General features: G+C 36.0%; 2 protein-coding genes across 2 annotated transcripts in view; both read right to left on the bottom strand.

The window, feature by feature from the left end:
* Positions 1-19,949, bottom strand: part of LOC142352268 (cleavage and polyadenylation specificity factor subunit 4-like) — a 441,589-nt gene that overhangs the window by 399,421 nt on the left and 22,219 nt on the right. The gene's annotated exons all lie outside the window — the stretch shown is intronic.
* LOC142352092 (alpha-1,6-mannosyl-glycoprotein 2-beta-N-acetylglucosaminyltransferase-like) overlaps positions 1,100-19,949 on the bottom strand; it is a 23,811-nt gene continuing 4,961 nt past the window's right edge. The window contains exons 3-4 of the mRNA XM_075404460.1: positions 10,162-10,259; positions 1,100-1,175 (exon numbers count right to left, since the gene is read on the bottom strand). Of these exons, the coding sequence (XP_075260575.1) occupies positions 1,100-1,175; positions 10,162-10,259 (174 nt within the window). The remainder of the gene's footprint in view (positions 1,176-10,161; positions 10,260-19,949) is intronic.

The following is a 19,949-nucleotide window of genomic DNA, read 5'->3' as shown; positions in this document are numbered from 1 at the left end:
CTGACATCAATGATCCCCTAGCTTTAACCCCTGGGCATTTCATCATCGGAAGACCCATCACAGCTATACCGGAGCCATCTTCATCAAAGAACAACACCTTGTCAGGACATTGGAGAAGCATAGACAAAATGATTCGTCAATTCTGGAAGAAATGGAGTGTCGAATACTTGTCTTCATTGCAGCAGCGGAATAAATGGAGAACACAAAACGTACACCCAGCAGTGGACATTATTGTTATCATCAAAGAAGACACTCCCCAATGTGTTGACCGCTTGCTCGCATAATACAGACATTCGACGGCAATGACAACATTGTTCGTGTTGTTCAATTGAAAACACAAACTAGAGTTTACATCAGACCAGTCAGTCGCCTCAAACCCCTTCATCGAGAAGCGCTAGAAGATCGTGGAGCAGATTAGTTGATTCAACAGTGAGAAAAGCCCGAAGAATCTCAATTGGGTTGATCACACCTTCGACAATATGTACCAAATCAGTTTACAAGAAATTGATGACATTTCTGACAATTTTCACAAAAACCAAGTTGTCAGTTTAAACAAAATCATCTTCTTGTACCCTCAACTTTACTCGAAAGAATAACAATGGAGACCTGCAGATGTCACAATTGAACGAGTTCAAGGAGGCCGGGAACTGTTCAAGGTCGAAAGAACTTTCAAGGTCTCAATGAAATTGTAATCAAGAATTACCACGTGCCCTAACAAAGTCACAAGATGCGTAATTTTCACAACGACAAGTTTGTTTCCGTCTGGATTCAAAAAGATATACATAAGCGTTGAAGCAGAGCTTCATTAGTAATCAAAAATATTGAAATGAACTTGTATTCACTTCTCAACTGCCAAATTTCCAAGAAAAAACTGCTTTAAGACATTTACAAACTGTAAAATGCAAAATTTTTTCTTTCAACAAAAAGATATGTTTTTGTCATCAGGCTAGAAAAATTGCACGAATTGCTGAAAGTTTAATCTATGACAGATTTTTTTGTTTCTGGATATATTCTCCAGTACGTAGGCTTACGTAAAAAAGTGTTAGGTCAGTTCCCGTTTTTCAAGATTTTTTAAATTTAGAATTGGAATCGTTTTTGGTTATACCTTCCACCACCAGTGGTGTTTTGTTGTTGTTGTTGAGGCACTTCGACGTCCACAACCCACTCGTTGGGCACTAAAATGAGAAGAGTTTTGGTAAAATTTTACATTGGATAATATGGAAACAAACAGAAGAGAAGCAATCAAAGATTGCGTATTTCCCATTATAGCCCCCTCCATTATAGCCCTATTATGATATATGTACGTTAATTTTGTGGGCGTTTATGTGCATGCACGGTGTTTGTGTGTGTGTGTGTGTGTGTGTGTGTGAGCGTGCTGGGTGTGTGGTGTGGTGTTTTTTGGGGGGGGGGGGGTTGAGTCTTACCCCCTTTCCTCCTTTGGTGAAGAAGGAAGTTATAGATTGCTCGAGCCTGTTTGAAAGCAATGGACGTTTTTGCAGTTCTCTAGTTTAGGCCACTCAGCTTTTGGAAATCTTCACTGCACAAAATTACGACTAATTTTGAGCAAAAGTATATTTTCTTAAGGTTGGAGAAAACTCGCTTCGTAATCCAGTGATATTCTTATATTTTTTGTCTGCTTTATTTTATGAGATATATAGATAATAATTTCAATTTTCGGTGGAAATTTTCTGAACACATAATAAAGCTAAGTTAGTTGAAATATTTGCACAGATCTTCACTAAGTATAAATCATAGAGGCCTAAAGAAAATTCAACTTAAGCAAACTAAAGTATTTAATTCTTTGATTCAACTTCCATTCATTGGAAATTTATGACACTGCTGGATTGTTCTTTGCCAACGCACAGATTTTTAAAAAGTTAGGGAATTAACGCGAGCAGAAAAAAGTTTTGAAGAGCCTTGTGTTTTCCAAACAGCATCTTAGGAGAGGCGTGTACAATTGTTTTTACTTCTTGAGGAGATTTTTTCTTGTGCTTCAACTTGACGTTTTGCTGATTTGATTGTTTCACAAAAATTAAGAAAACGTGATCCTTGTGTTCTAATACGGCCTATTTGAAATTGTTCGTATGCCTCACTGGCAAGCTAATTGTTTTCATCACTTTAACTTTACTTGTTATCAAAAATTGTATTTGATTGTTTTTGAGTTTTTCAGGAGTGTTTTTGAGTTGTTGTTGTTTTTGTCTTATCAATTAGCTTGAACAATATTTTTGCCATTCTATTGATAAAAAAAGATAGTTAATTTCCTCTCTTACAAATCAGAATGCAAATGGTAAAAAAGGTAACAATATATTAAATTTAAAAAAAACCCATAAATTATTTAATAGCAGAAATTGAGATAAAATAAAAATTAAAACCGAATTCTTTCAATGACATCATGCACATCCATTACTCTTAAGTCCGTCAAAACTTCCTCGCAAAATTTTTCTTTCAATTTTGTTTTCAAGGAAGTTCTCGATGTTATTTTAAATCTGTTAGTAGAGGGCTGACTATTATAGTTTGGATTAGATAGTGCAACAAATCAATCGGCTAAAAAATTCATTGTTACTTTTTATATCCAACGTAATTTCTTTGACGTGTCATGTTGTTTATTCTTTGGGTGAAGAAAGAGCGATAGAGAAAGAGAGAGAGAAAGAGAGAGAGAGAGAGAGAGAGAGAGATATTCATTTTTTTCCGGAAGATCGTTGCTGAAAAAGCGAAAAATAAATTATTACGCAACGATATTTTAAGAGAAAAGAAACAGGAAAAAATTGTTACAAAAATTGAGATTTGTGGAACAACCCTACTTTCTCCTATTAAAGAAGGTTTTAATTCCCCCAAATTCAATTGTTTTTCCGAAGTTATGATTAATGTTTTTAGCAAGCACGCCAATAATTAAGCTGAAAAAGTTACGTGACTTATACCATTTGCATTGAGTAATGTGATTTTTGTTTTCTCCGGCAATCTTCTACTTAGTTTACTCAAAACCTTTATCCCTCAAGTCATTCTGTTAAACATCTTTTTCCATTCTTCATCAAGCTTTAATTTGTTATTAATAACTGCGCCGAGAAACTTCAGTTGAAACAAAATACTTCACATTAGCGAAGATACCTCGCACAATAGAGATGAGACACAATATTAAAAAAAAACACTAGTAAAGTAAAAATAACGAAGCAATATTGAGTCGATTGAATAGTTAGAGTTTATGCCTTATTCTTTTCATGACTTTGACATTGATGTTTTTTAAAATGATGTTAAAATTTTGAAATTTGCCCGTTTATTTTTCAGGTTTTTGTCTGGTTAATTAGTCTATTTATTAAAAGGCCATATTTACTTTCCAATGAAGCATAAGTTGACTCATGAAATCTTTTGATTAGGTAGCTAATGGTTATTTATCACATTGACCCAGTGTGCTTTCATAAAATGCTATAGAGTTTTTGAGTTCTCCTATATTTTTTGCTCTTTTATTTCTGCTGTCCTTTAGCTTCAAACTGACGGGCCTCATTAGTCTCCAATGAACTTCATGTGATTTGTTTTATAGTTCCCCATTCAACTCAGCTTGACACTATGTTTTTATCAGAACTCTTAGCGTATTTGTGTGTTTTTGTTTTTTTTTAATTTGGCTAGTCCATGTTGCTTGTTTGTTTTCTCGTCTCTTACTCATAAAAATAACAATTTTAACTGGATCCCCATTTTTTCATTATTCATTCCATATAATGATATTAGTTTACAACTAATGGTTTTTAAATTAGACATTGATAGTTTTCAGTGATAGTAAATTTTTGAATCTTGCATCTGCTTGGTGGTATTGTGGCCAATATACTCCATGGATGTCGTGGATTTATTATGAATTGTAAAATATATTTTGAAAGACACTGTCAATTATTTTCGAGGGTATTTCTTTATTAAGCAAAATTCTTAAAAATCTTTTGCTCCTTGGTACCTTGGGTTCATGTTTACCGCTATGTTGCTGTTTTTTAATGACTAGACAAAACAGGTACTTGAAAAGAATTACACTAAACTGACTATTGTCCGACCACATTTTTAGGCGAGAATTTTTTTCCGTATTTTTCTTATGATATGGCCCTATGCTCTTTTTACTATCAAACGAGGCTCCTCTAAAAGGTTTGATAGTCAAGTTATCAAGTTTTTGAGCTCCTTGAATTGGAGTAAAGGATCTACCATGCAGTTATTTTAAAAAATTCTTTATTTTGTTGTTGCGACAAACTGAAAACGAGTCAAAAAATTGTAGAGGAAAATACGAGGAACTTACAAATTCAACGATAGCGCGACAGCATTTTATTTCTCATTTGCATTAATTTTTTTAATAAAATCGTTTGATAAAGTAATGATCATAAATGACTAACCTTACTTATGAAATTTAATTTAGGGCTCATCTTTAAAAAAATCGTAATTGAGCTTTTACCCTCTTATGGAGCTGGAATAGATGTGACTCGAATTAACTAGATGTGACTCAAATTAACTCGAGTTAAATTTTTGTTTAACAGACCTTGGATTCCTCAACTTGAGTTGAAATTCTAAGTAATTATTTTTGGCCCTAGTCTTCTTTTCAACAGAGGGCTGCTATTTTCAAATTAGCGGATATTGCCCTGCATCCTGCTGGCTGTGTTTGTGAAGTATAACACAATAGTTGTTGCTTGAAAAAAATTATAAGAGCTACCTCACATCAGCGAAGCGTTAATTAAGAATATAGTGTTTCTTGAGTTTTTAGTATTTAGACTAACTTTATAATAATAATTTTGGAATATTGTATAAAAGACAACGTTTTGAACTAAAATCCTCAGATCTTTAACATTTTCACTTTCGTGCTTCCGTACTTTTTGACGATTTTAAAGCTGAAGAACAGTCGGTTGACCTTGAGTGAAACGTTATGAGAAAACTTTAAAACTCTAAATGTGTGCTTGAAAAGAACAATCTTTCTTTGCTGTTGCAGTCTTATCGCACAAGATTTCAATTTGAGTGTTATCTTTGATTCAATTTGCTGTTTAATTTATTAATTTTTTTCTATTGTTATCACACGGCAATTGAGATGGAGGCCACATCATCAACGTCAACACATATAGCTCAAGAGGTTGTCGTGAGTACTATTCAAGACACAGAAGTAAGTGTATTGAAAAAAGAAATCGAGCTCTTGAATGCAAAAAATAACATACAGGACGAAGAAGTTAGGGAATTAAAGGCAAAGCGAAAAAATATTAATGATCGTCTAGGAGCGCAAGAGAAATACACGCGCAAGAACTCGTTGCTAATCGTCAACCCGCCCTTCGATGCTCGACAAGTTTGTAATGTAACGCACGAAACTTTGAAATTTTTTGAGAAATTCTTGGGGGTCGAAATTACTGAGGACAGTATCAAAGCGTGTCACATTATTCCCAATTCGGGAAACGAGTTTCAGCTTCTAACAGTAATTTGCAAATTTATTTTTTTTGCCGACAAACAAGGTGTCTATGAAAAAAGAAATTGACTCAGAAAAACAAAAAACAGGATAAACAACAAGTTCATCTATCTAAACGAGCCCCTTCCAGAATATGAAGCTCAGATCAAAAATGAAGCAAATAAACGAAACATGATCACTGCAACACACAATTGTGCAGTCTCGGTTTTAGTTGAAAATGGTAGAGAAAAGGCAAAATTCGTTAAAGTTAACGAGATAGAAGATTTGGACTCAATCAATGCTATAAAAAGAAAAAAAAAACAGTTCGATTTATCTTCTACCGATGACGCTATCAACTCTCCTGCATACAATCCACTTATTATTCAAAAGGAATAAAACAAATGACATCTCATGAACTCAATAACTGTAATAGCAGGCTAAAACATGACTCAATTATTTTTGTTTGGTTTCTTTAATGTGTATAATATGAGCACAACTCAAGATTTATGGTAGAAACTTTTCGCCAGCCTTAGGTTCGTAACTTTTTGATCCTATTTTTCAAACTGTTTTTTTGCTCAATTCTTAAGTTTTTTTAAACTTCATAAAGTCAGCTTATATATGTATAAGATGATCTCAAAATCAACTAAAAGTCTTTAAAAATTGTTTCAGCGCTCTGCTTGTGATTTCTTCAGGCGGCGGCCTGTCGGTTGTGATTTACGCAAACATGCAGACAGGGCGCAGGAGAGCAAAGAAACAGAATGTTTTGATTCGTTGTTGGTGATTTTTGCAACCAACACACCAAAAAATCAATTAAGCACTGTTATATCAAAATAGTTGTTAGTTTTAAGCAAGAAGAAAAAAACCAGATTGCAACGGCAAGGAATTGATAACGAAAAGTGTTTCTACGTCAACAATGAAAAATAAAAGAATCTGTCATCCAAGACAGTTCCAATTTGTTCTTCAAAACATTCGATCCGTATCTAAGAACCTAGACGAGTTGGAAATTTACATTAATAGCACGTCTCAGAAACCCGAAGTGGTTTGCCTTACTGAGACTTGGTTAAATCCTAGCTACAACAATAACTAATTTTCTTTGAATGGATATCAAACAATTATATCCAGCAATCGTAAAAAAGATGTGGAGGTGTTGCATTCTTCTCAAAAAATATCATAAATTATCAGATAGTTAAAAAATAAGAAACGAATTCCGTTGAACTACTAACAGTTGCCATCAAAATCATAAAAGAACAAATCTGGTTCTCATGTATTTACATGCAACCAAATTGCACTAATGAAGCCAATTTCTTGACTGTTGAAAGATATCTCGACAGCCTAATGATTGACCCACTAACAAAACACGTACTTTGTGGGGATTTTAATGTTAATTTTTTTAATAAACAGCAAAAGAGCCGAAAGTCTAAAAAACCTTTTAGCCGGAAACGGTCTCAGAATATCAAACAATAAGGAACCAACGAGGGTATCAAATGGCAGAGGTACGCTCATTGACGCAATATTTTCTAACTTTTTGATAGAAACAAAAGTTACATCAACCTGTATAACAGATCATCACACGGTAGAAGGTTCCTTTGACCTCGATGGCAGTCCAGAAAAGTATCCTAAGGCTCTCAAAAGCCGCAGTTGGCATAACCTAGATAATCCAATTATAAGAGAAAAATTCGAAAAAGATCTCAGATATCTGTTTGAGGTCCACAAAAGCAGTTTAGAACTCCTCCCAATAGACAACGCCTTCAAAAAATTTCACGAAATGCTCACTGAAGCATTAAACAGTCACCTCCCTGAAAAACATCGTAAACGAAAAATAACAAAAATTGGACTGAAAATGAGGTTAAAAACTCAGCGACGAAAAAACTGGCAGATGCAACTGGAAGTCCACAAATTAACGAAAATTTTCCAAAAAATTGTAAAAACCTTAAATCACTCATCAAATCTAAAAAACAAACTTTTTATCAAAACCTACTTAAAACCGATTCGGTGAAAAACAGAAAATTTTTTTTCAGCTTTATTGTTCTTTAACCGGCAATTCGGAGTCCTCTGAAATTCTTTGCTCACAAAATCAAGTAGAAGAATTTAACGAGTTCTTCTCAAACATTGGGAAAAAATTAAATGCGGAGCTTTTAACAAGAAGTGACTTTTCAAAAGAAAACCAGAGTCAAAGTATGTTTCTAAGATCGATATCTGAAAATGACGTAAAGTACGCAATCAACAACTGTAAAAACAAATTTAGCCTTGATTGCTATAATGTGAAATATTTTTTCATTAAAAAAGTTTCTGACTATTTAACAGCTCCTTTACAACTAATGTTTAACAGATGCTTAGAACTTGGACAATACCCAGAGAGTTTAAAAATTGCAAAAGTCATACCGTTCTTCAAAAATGGAAATAAAGATGACCCATAAAATTTCAATTATAGGGAAAGTCTTTGAGCGGATTATATTTGATCGAATTCAAAACTACATATATGTTTTTGAAATTCTCTCACATTCACAATTTGGCTGGAGGCACGGGAAGAGCACAGTTGATGCCATTGCAACACTAATAGAGGAAACAAGATCAAATCTCCACAACAACAGCGAAAAAAACCAAATGCACCTTTCTACACTTAAAGAAAGCTTTTGATACTGTCGATCAAAACATTCTACTGCAAAAGTGTTATAGATATGGTCTACGTGGTCCAATATACAACATTTTTAAATCATATTTGTCCGATTGAAAGCAATATACCATAATTGGAGAAAAAAGTCCAAACTGAAGCTCATAGAACTAGGCGTGCCACAGGGTTCAATTCTCGGCCTTCTTTTGTTTATTATCTATATGAATTAATTGAGTTTGTCCCAGAAAAAATCGAATGTGATTTTATACGCCGATGACACTTGTGAAGAGCAAAAGTTCTGCATCGAAAATTGACGATGATCACGACAAAGCTCTAAATAACGCCAATGATTGGCTCATAAAAAATAAACTAACTCTGAACAAGGAAAAACAAAAAGCATGCTTTTTGTAAAGAAAAATCCAAAATATGTTGTGTCAAGAACATTCATAAAAAACACTAAAATTGAAGAAAAACAAAGTTTCAAATACCTGGGCATCACGATAGATAATGAACTACGTTTCTCAAAGCACTCAAAGCATGTGGTCACAAAACTTATGTCGAATCGTTCTATCTTTTATAAACTGAGAAAAGTTTTGAGAGAATCACAGATGATGAAAGCATTTAGAACATACGTACAACCAATAGTACAATACGGAGTCTTGATATACTGGTCAACAACAATAACAACAATGCTTCCTCTTTTTTTTTTCATTTTGAATCACTTTCATCCAGATAAACTGAATGAGGCACTTGAGAACGGGCCATCGGCCCAATAGTGCTCTCCCACAGTCAAATATGTGATTGTATTTGTACAGGTAATTGTGAAGCTACTTAATGGCTGATGGAAACAATTTATTATTATTATTACTTTTTTGTACCGAGTTTGATTGGTTTCCAGCTTTTGATGTAATAAAACATAAAACAAGTGCATAAATTTTGCCATCTAATATCTTTTAGCGTCGATTTAATCATTGAATTTTTTTTCGTGAATAATATTGGGGTCTTTCCCATTATAGCCACCCGGATTAGTAATAAAAAAACTAAAAGCGGACCCGCTTCCAATTACCAAAACACAATAATGGGGGGGATATTTTTGACGGAAATGAAGGGTTTTTTGATGGAGGTGTGGGTAATAATAATTGAAAGGAACAAAAGTTTTTTGAGCTAACATCGATCGACTACGCTTCTTACTTGGGAAATTTTGTCCCAGATTAAATTTTTCAAATAAGTTATGGTTTTAGGAGCAAAAGAAATGTATCAGTATAATTTAATGCATTCGATTAATATAATTTTCCGTAAAAAGCATTAAATTCGACAATATGATAAGGCTACATCATATTGTCAAAGAGGAAGATTGCAAAAAAGAGCGCGCTAAATATAGTTTTATCTTTTATGTGAAGTCTTAGTCTAAGTTTGAGATCAGTCACCGATTTAGTCTAGTTTGTTCCGGAAACCAAAAATTATTAGGTTAAATAATCGATACAAGCTACATTTGTGGTTAATGTTACTGGCAATTCTGTTTTGGAATTTCTCTGAAACATTACATCTTGTTTGAGAAGTTAGCAGCCCTCTCTCAATTTAGTACTGCCAGAATTTAAGGGCAAACATTAAAAAAATCTAATCAGAATTTACGCCGTAAACTTTTGAAATCGCTTTCAAGCTATATTTGTTCACAATTTGATAGTTCTACATAACTGGATAAAAATTTGACTTTTTTTATTTGTGATAAACACATGCAGTGAAATTTATAAGGCCTGCAAACTTAATGCGAATAAAATAAATTTTATTGTTTTTTACACTAATTCCCACAATATATTGAAAATCAGGCTAAGGTTAAATTTGTTTTTAGACGAAAATCATTCAATCTGAGTGGGGCTACAATGCCACCCATAAATAAGAAATCTAAATTGCGTCGATTTGGGGGTTGAAAACTACCCTATTGTGTGGGTCCATCTGCTTCTATATTGATATCACAATCAATTATATCGTTTCGAGAGGTGAACTGAGCTGAGCGACTCCAAAATCCGATTTCATCATCAACAAAAATTATAATTTTCTTAACCAACTGGTTTCATTCAATTAAATTTCAAAGTTTCGGTTAATAAAATTTTTTGGAGTGGATTGAATTTTTGTTTTTCTTTTAAAAAAAATCAGAACTTACGATGCTTCTGACATCCCTGCTGGACAGTCATTCGGATCTTTTCCTGGGAATGTGTTGTTATAGATCTGAAGACTGTATTCAAACCCAATCTGTATAACCTAAATGAACCCAAAATTAAAAACCTGAGGTACATTACTGAGTTTTAAAACACTTACATGCACAATTTAAAACTCTAAAAGTCTGCAGTGCCAGAAATTAAAATGCCAGAAGTTCATACTTAGCCAGAAGTTGACTTCCGTTGACTTTCGGCAACTTAAAACGTGCGCGTTTTTGTTTCAAGCATGGTTAAGTGACTCTGCGGAAGTCATTTCGAAATTGTGATTTAATATCTCGAATCGCTTCGCGGTTCTCGATAAACGCAGGAAGTTCTCAGTGACTTCAAGCAGAGTCACGTAACTATTACTTGAAACAGACTCGTCCAAAATTCAAAGCGCCGGATCTTGGCAGTACCAATTTCTATAGTTCAAGATTTTCACAGTGTCAGGTTTCAATACTTGCAAAATTTGTGTTTCAAGTATATGTTAAATGGGATCTTTTCCAATTGCGCCCCCCCCCCCCAGCTTAATGGGTGCGTTTTATCTACACCCCTCAGACGCACGTGCTATATTTTCACATAATGATACCATGTAGTGGAACTTGACCTGTAACTGGAGGTTGCTTAACGTACCTGGGAGGGGGGGGGGGTTGGAGGCACAAACGGAAAAGATCCGTTCAATGAATCTGATGAAATCACTGAGAAACTCTGGCGTAAGTCGAGAACCCAGCATTGGTTCGCAATTTAATTCAGAACTTCAAAGTGATTTCATGAGAGTCACATAACCTCCAGGTTTGAAATTTTCCACTCTGTAAGAGGGGAGCTGCAATGCGTGGAATTGTTAGGAAAATAAAGCTCAAAACTCTTACTTCTTTTTCGGCGTCAGAGGGCTTCCAAGGTGGGTCAAATGATGTGTGGAGCTGCGATTGGAAGATTTCATAAAAAGTGCTCTAATTTTACCCCTTGGAAGCCCGAATCTTACATCGTTTTACGCCCATATTCAACAACTCAGTCTCGAACGCGAAGCCTCTGTAATTTCACCCATCTTTTCACCCCTTTTGGAGGATTAGGATTTCCCCCAATAATACATTACTATATCATTATGTCCTCTTTGGCAGCCCCAATCTATTGCCACCTATTAATAAAAAATATTTTGGAGCTCCCGGAGTGCGGGGGGGGGGGGGGGTGTTTTTGATCAAGAAAATGATAAATGGGGATTTCAATATCTCAAGATTCTTGACATTGCAGCCCACTTTTAAATGATTCAACCTCACTAACGATATTTTTAAACCAACTCTTACATCGCTTTACCCCCTAAAACAAATATACTCTCAATCTTAAAACAAAATAGGGGATGTTTAGGGAGGACATTCAACCCGAGTTTGCTTGGAAGACGAACTTGAACACGCAATTTGAAATCTGGTACTGCATATACCAAAATCAGGCCATAAAATGATCTTGTTGAAGAGTGTGCTAGATAATTCCAACAAGCAGGTAGGCAAGATCACAACTGTTTTTTTTTGTTTTGAAAAAACAAAACATAACCGACTAACGTCGGGCGAATTGCTCTCAAACGACCGGCTTGGGGTTGGCTTCGTCAGTAGCTAGGCATGGTTTAGAGAGGCTAGCTTAAGTTTAATCGAAGGGGAGTAAGTGAGCGCAGCGGGGGGTGCACCGGGGGAAGCTGACGGGGGTGGCAACAGGGGGGGGGGGCAACAGAGGGGGGATCAATCACTAAGAACCGCCCTTCGCACCACAAGTATAAGTCTTCAAAACAGATTCTCTGAATTGCATACTTGAAGAGTCTCTTGATTCGCTGAAAGTCTCTAAGAGCACGTAATGCCCGCTGGGCGCTAACTGTTCATTCCGTTTTTGAGAACGAAAAGTGAAAATAGTTAGACGGAAAATTGGTCTAGCCATAAAAAAGACCGAAAGGACTAATAAAATTGCTACAAACTTCGTTTAAGAGCAATTAAGTAGAAGTAGAGTTTTTTCAGAAAATAATGACGAAATATAAAAGTTGAAATTATTTCAAGTTTCATAATGCGTTGCTAAACAATGACAGTCTTGTGCTGCTGTTAGAGTGATATTCAGGGGAAAAACCAAGCATTGGCTACAAATGTTCTAGAAGTTTTACCTTTTGCTAACATCTGCGATAGACACCCGTTTTTTTTTGTTAAAATCTGACACCCATTTTTTGATGTACGAGTGTAAATTTGAAGCATGTATTTAAAATCAACAAAAACAAAATCTGCGCTTGAGTTTGATACGGGATACATCTAAAAGGTTGTCGTAGATTTCAGGAACCAATTTTTAACTGTATCATTTGCGAATGAACGTAATTTTGAGTTTTTGATTGAGTGAAGAAATTAAATGCTTGTCATCGTAATAATTTTTGTGATTAATGACTGGTTGGGATAGAATTTGACAGTTATGATTTCACAATATAAAATCCTATGCACATAAGTAATAGATATAATCATATTCTCCCGAGGTAAAAGGGGAACAATTGAGGCATCATCAAACAAAAAAAAATATACTAAAAGTAGATAACTCAAAATCGTAAAAGAGTGACTACTCTTTCTTTTTGTGAATATAGTATCTTAATTGAACAATATTTGACAACTTATATAACAATTTATGGCTAATACTCTAGCTTAAAAATGTTGTTTTCTCAGAAGTGTTTCAACATTAATACGGTAAGCTTAATTTAGATAGCTTGGCTTAAAATTATTACCATGAGAACCATTTTTCCTGAAATATTGCGGAGAGTTAAGAGCAAGGCAGCCTAGTTGGTTTACCCAGTTGAAACAAAGCAAAAAATGAGAAAAAAATAATCAAAGTGTAATATTCTGATAACTTTTTATAATTGTTTAGTTATTTTATAATTAGTTAAAACTGAAATCATACTTAAATATAAACCTATTTTAAAATACCACAAATGGCGACCCTTCAGCCATAATCAAGTTTTTCGCGAAAATTTAGCAATTTGTTGTACGACAGGACGATGAATGTTAAAATTGCCATACAAGGCTGAAATGAATGGACTTGCTTAACTACATTACACCTCAAAAGAAAAACCGGAATTACCTCAGTCAAATATGAACGAGCCTCCAAATTAATTCTGTTTTGCAATTATAATACATAGGATTTACATTAAATTTGCAGAATTGGGTTACATTCAAAAGCTAGGGTATTTTCAAGGGAAATTGGTTCCCGGATTCAGCAAATTTACTATATTTAAGAATTGCAAAATTCAGGCTAGAAACTTCGCAGCCTGAATAATGCTTTTGAATGTAAATCTGTTTTGGGTTTTTTAGTAACTGAATTCGGCATTGAAGCATGCAAAATTAATTCACCAAAGCTGAAAACCCATTTATCAAACTAAGTTTAGCACCTTTTCCATTTGTGCCCCCCAGTACGTTATGCGCTCCCAGTTACAGAGCACGTAAATCACATATTAAATCCTCATGTAAAAATATGGCGCGTGTGTCTAGGGGATGCAAATAATATGCACCCACTAAGCTGGGGGCACAAACGGAAAAGATCCTGAGTTTAATATAAACGTTTTTTTTCGGAAAATCCCTCAGCTTTCAATAATTAAAAAAGTGGGATACTTCACAGAATTTTAATTCAACTGTGATCACCAGTGTTAGCGATTTTTTTTTCAATTACAATATAACGCAATCAAGAGTTCAAGTAGTTACAAAATTTTGGAATTTAGTAGCTCATTGCGAAATTTAATTACACACATTGTTGATTTTATTGACCCACTTTGTGAAATTTAAAAACAAATATCGCAGATTGTAGTTACTCACACGGTGGTGTTCAGTTACCAAATTTTTAAACTGGATTCTGCTTTTAAAATTAGAAATTAGGAAGGTATGCGGAATTCAGGCTAAAAGAATTAATTACCCTATATTCCGCAATTGAACGTAACCGAATTCCGCGAGGGCAAATTCAGTTAAGGTTGTTTCAGGTCGGCCTTTGCGGCATAATGTAATAAAAAGTGAGACTCTACTCAGCTCTTTCTCACAGAGTGTAACAAAATTCCTTGCCCGGGTACTCAGTCGCAATTTGATGTCTGCTCTACAATGATTATTTTAAAAAATGGGGAACAATTTTGGGACCCATTTATTCGCCCTCAATAGTGAACAAATCTTTTTTTAATTTAATGTCGAGCATAATAGTTTGTACAGTAGAGCTAAATAGTTTGTACAGTAGAGCTAAAGTACAGCTCTTAATTATTACTGCTGTAAATTTTTGTATGACTTTCACTTTCTAAAGGTTTTATGCGGTGATATGTATTATCCACCGCTTAAAGTTGCAATTCTTACAAAAGTTTACCGCAATAAACGTTTTCAGCGCTAAAAACCTCGACAACATTTGCAACGAAATTTTTTACAGCACTAGTCACCGCTATTGTTACGTTTTTTCCCGGCGAAACATCGTCCAGCTGACTTATAAGAGTTCTTACTATTATTATCATTATTATTATTATTATTATTATTATTATTATTATTATTATTATTATTATTATTATTATTATTATTATTATTATTATTATTATTAATATTATTATTTTTTCTATTAATGTTATCATTGTTATTATTATTATTATTATTATTATTATTATTATTATTATTATTATTATTATTATTATTATTATTATTATTATTATTATATTCATTATTATTATTCTTATTATTATTATTATTATTATTATTATTATTATTATTATTATTATTATTATTGTGGTACTAGTGTAAACTTGTAACAAACATTATGTTTTAGTACTTCTGTTTACAACATTATTTATTAATCCTCATCTACAATGCAGTAAATTAACAGTCCCTCCTTGCAGTATAGTCATACGTTACACGATGTACTGTAGTTATTCTTTGTTTCGTCATTCGTAGCACGAATGACTAATTCCTCGCTGACAGGTACTTGACCTTGTCTAGCTGTTTGTTGCGTTGGCAGTGAAGTGCCTAACTGCAGTTCTGCCTAAGTGTTAATGAATTAAAGTTGTCAACGCCTACGTCTTTTATATTCAACACCATACCTACAATTAACGTACAAAATGGCGCAGACAGAGTTAAAAGGTAAAACCATACTAGGTCTGCAACCATTTTCGGAAAAACTCAACAGTAACCCGCCAATACCATGGGAAAAGTGGAGAAGTCAACTCAAGATGGCTATCGTCGCTAAGACAAATATCCAAGTGGAAGACCTCCTTAGAGAGAAACCGACATCAGTTATTTACAGCCCAGAACCAGCGGAAGAGCCACCCGTAAACAACCCCACCCAAACAATGGAGCGAGAGAGACTCACACGCTACCATCAAGCCATAACAAAGTGGAAAAAGTGCAACGTCATCAATCGAGTAGGAGTATTGTTTGGAGATAAGCCCTGGGACATGGCAGACAGGAAAGCCAAGTCCTTAAAATACCTTAGCTTAGGAGTAGAAGGAAGCAAAATGCATGGCAGAAAGTTTCCACACACAAATGTAGAAACGAAAACAACGCAAGAAATTTGGGAAGAACTGGAAATCACCTTCATCCGACCAAGGAACGTAACGTTCGACCAGTATCTGCTATTGACACGTCGCCAACAACGTGGGGAAGCAATGAAACCCTTCCATTCAGCACTTTGCTCGTTAGCGGAACACTGTCAACGAGGCCACTTAGAGGATGAACTTCTGCGTGACATATTTACCGCAAATATGATAAACCCAGAAATACAGAAGGAATTACTTAAAGTCACATTATCGCCCGAAAGAGCACTCAAAGTTGCAATTGGAATTGAATTGGGAGCAAGAAACCAACTTACAATCCAATCAAAGAACGCCCTCGCACCAATGGACAAGCCAGAAAACGTGATGGTCATTTCTAGCTCACGATTTAGAGGTACAGGAAGACCACCACGAACAAACACCCCCGCGATAAAAAGACAAACAAGCCACAACTGTCGAAACTGCGGCCAACCTTGGACAATAGATCATAGGTCCAAATGCCAGGCAATCGGTCAGACATGTCGAAGATGCAACAAACCGAACCACTTTGCAACGGTATGCAAATCCAACCTAAACCGACCTACTAACACTCAACGAGTCAACGAAATTGAGAACAACAACTTAGATGCAATCACTGAGAACGTCAACAACATCTCCATTGACAATGAAGTACAATCACAGTACACCAACTCAGAGGACGATTACACAGTCAATATGCTGTCCCCCGAGAAAGACAAAACAACTCCAGCAAAACTAGAGATACAATACGGAAATAGCAAATACTGGGTGATGGTGGACTCCGGTAGCTCAGCCAGCCTAGTAATGGAGCGAATGGCGAAAGAGATAGAGGAACGAGACAGGAACACATGGTGGAGCCACACCACAAACCCAGTACAGCTACGCAGCTACACAAACGATCCAATCTACAATAAGGGGACCTTGTACAGTGATTTAAAATGCAATGGATGGAATGCATGGCGAGCAGACCTCATTGTCGTTCCAAATCGCCACAGGGCCATCATTGGCAGAGACCCGCTTCCAAGCATTAGGAATCACTCTACAACAACAGGACCCCAGGAATCTGGAAGGTAAGATCATCTACAACATCAGTGTACCCCATCCACATGCCCGCTAAAACAGGAGATTACCATAAAATACAAAAACCTAACCAAAAGAATAGGTCGATCGGTCAACCATAAGTTAAAATCTAAATATAAGTCGTACTATACTCCCATCCACCAAAAGGGACGCAGGATCCCACTCCACCTCGAAAAAGAAGTAGAAGAAGAATTAAAGAAACTACAATCGAACGGACACATTACAAAACCAGACAAGTGTAGCGAAAAATTTTTCATCTCACCTATTGTCATTACAGTCAAACGGGACAAATCAATTCAACTGGCAATGGACGCCAAAACGATCAATAAGGCAATCCATAAGAACAAGTACCAAATGCATATGATAGTATCGCTCAAACAATCACTCAAGCGTCCGACCAGAGAGATGTACTCTTCTCGACAATTGACCTACATTACGCATATAGTCAACTCCCACTGGACCCAAGGACAGCGAAACACTGCAATTTCAACATCATAGGCGGACATGCCACCGGAGCATATAGATTCAATACTGGATTTTATGGTCTCACAGACATGCCTGCTGAATTTCAAAAAGCCATTGACATAACTTTAGCCAACCTCACAAACACATTTAGTTTCCTAGACGACATAATAATAGTCACAGAGGGGGAATCCAAAATCATAAAGAAAAACTATTCAAATGCCTAGACAAGCTAGAAGAAGAAAAGCTAGCAATAAACCTCGAAAAATGTCATTTTGCAAAAACAGAAATATCATGGCTCGGATACGAAATCAATAAAAACGGCATTAAGCCAATAGTCTCTAAGACACAAGCAATCCTTTACCTTCAACAACCCTCAACACAGAAACAACTTAAATCGTTCTTAGGCAGCATCCACCATTTAACGAAGTTCATCCCAAATCTAGCCGAAACATGCAAAGACTTCCGCAAGCTCTTACAAAAAGACAAGAGCAACACGAATCATCATTTAACAAAAAAAAAGACAACATACGTCACCTCGCCGAAAACACACACTTTAACATAAACTGAAAGACTAGAGTCAAAACAAATGCCTCAAGAAGAGGGCTAGGTTGCAATACTATAACAAGAAACGTGCGACGGGTGGGTCACAGTCGCTTACGCCTCCAGGTTCCTAAATAAAGCAGAAGAAAAATATAGTATCAACAAACTCGAACTACTGTGAGTAGTGTGGGCACTAGAACATTTCAAACACTATTTATTAGGACGTAAATTTGTCGTTCAAACGGACCATCGGGCGCTCTTATCCATTCTGAAAGAACGATCTTCAAAAATACACCAAAACCGTCTAACACGATGGTGCGACAGGTTGATCCCACTTACATTCACAGTAGAACGAATTCCCGGATCGAAAATGGGGATGGCGAATTACATGTCACGAAACCCAGATCAAGTAGCAAACCAACCCAGCACATACGACGCCGTCTCTATAATCGCACAAATAAACGTTATTAAAGACACATTGAATATAATCCGTAAACGAGGACGACCTAAGAAAGAGAATACGGAAAAAGATGCGCATACAACTTAAATAAAAAGGCGTAGGGGCCGACCTAGAAAACATGCCATAAATAAACAGCATTGCCAATACGCCACCCAACAAAGCACCATTACCCCGCCCCACGATTCCAACACCCAAACGACACCAGAGATGGAATCGCCCGACGAATACAACAAATTGAAAAAGTCCATGGAGTCGTCGCACAATTCCAAGCTATCAAATTTCGTTTTGAAATCACCGCACGATTCCACCACAATTAAACCACAAGCACAAAACTCGTGGGACAATAACAAGCCTAGCCACCTAAACGAGCAATTAAGCGAAACATCAAGGACAAAGACGAATTATAGCAACAATTACAACTTACGCAGCAAACGCAAAAACGCAAGTGAACACATTCCAAACACCGAAGATTACGTCACACATGACAAGACAGTTTTGAACCACACAATTAACAAAGCGCATGCCAATTTGGTTATTCCCCGCTCAGCAGCACTTACAAAATTTACATTTATCTACACCAAACAAAATGAGTAAATCAACTGAAACTCCGAATTTACAAGCTTCGCCACCAATAACAAAATTTTCAATGAGCAATTTTCTTAGCCCATCAAAATCACCATCTGCAGAAAAACAACAACATCCAAAGGATAAAGAAGTGAATGACATGATACAAGGGATATTCAGCAAGAAATTAATTGCAGCCCTGACCAATCGAGACTCTGTCCTACGAGAAGTGAGAGACTGTATCCTCACCAACGACGAACAGAGATGCAAAAGACTCTGTAAACAGATCCACGGTCAATGGCGGAACCTCAGCACCCACAACGGCTGTATATTGGTGGACAATAAACTCGCGATACCACACGTTATGAAGGAGCCAGTCATGGACGTATTGCATGCAACGCACCACGGAGCATGGGGGATGACCGAACTTGGTCAACGACTATGGTGGCCGTGCATCAACCAGGACCTCATAAACAAATCTAAGACGTGTAGACCATGCACTGAATTTGGTAAGAATCTAAAAAGCCTAATTTCAAAAACAAAGTGGGCCCCCCTCCCACGATGCTCAGAACCTAACGAAGAAATACAAATGGATTTCGGCGGCCCAATTATAGATGGGCAAGGTCGTGAAATATATTTCCTAGCCTGCATAGATCGCTTTTCAAAATTCCCAACACTAAAATTATACAATAACTCCAACGGCCCTTATATTGGAAAATACTTAAACAAGTACATAGTACGACACGGTGTACCACGCAACCTAAGAATAGATCAAGCGCGTTGCCTAAAAGGCAATAAAGTACAACAAATTTGTGATAAGCATAACATCAATATAATCTTTGCCCCAGCAAACGACCATCGTGCCATTGGGTTGGTTGAACGTCTTGTACAAACAGTCAAAAGTCGTCTGGGATGTATAAAATAAGACCCTAACTAAAAGCCATCTAATATAAACCACTCACTAAGCCAGATCACGTACGAACTACGCATTCATAAGAAGAAATCAACAAAAATATTTCCATTTGAGGCCCTTCATGGGAGAAAACCTAATACCGCCCTTACTAATGCAACTACAACCGCACATAAAATTAATCTTGACTGGTCTAATACAA

This window comes from Convolutriloba macropyga, chromosome 13 (assembly GCF_964194025.1).
Source record: "Convolutriloba macropyga chromosome 13, txConMacr16.3, whole genome shotgun sequence".
In the NCBI taxonomy this organism is placed as follows: domain Eukaryota; kingdom Metazoa; phylum Xenacoelomorpha; order Acoela; family Convolutidae; genus Convolutriloba; species Convolutriloba macropyga.
Note: the sequence above shows the minus strand (reverse complement) of the source record. Positions and strands in the feature narration are given on the sequence as shown.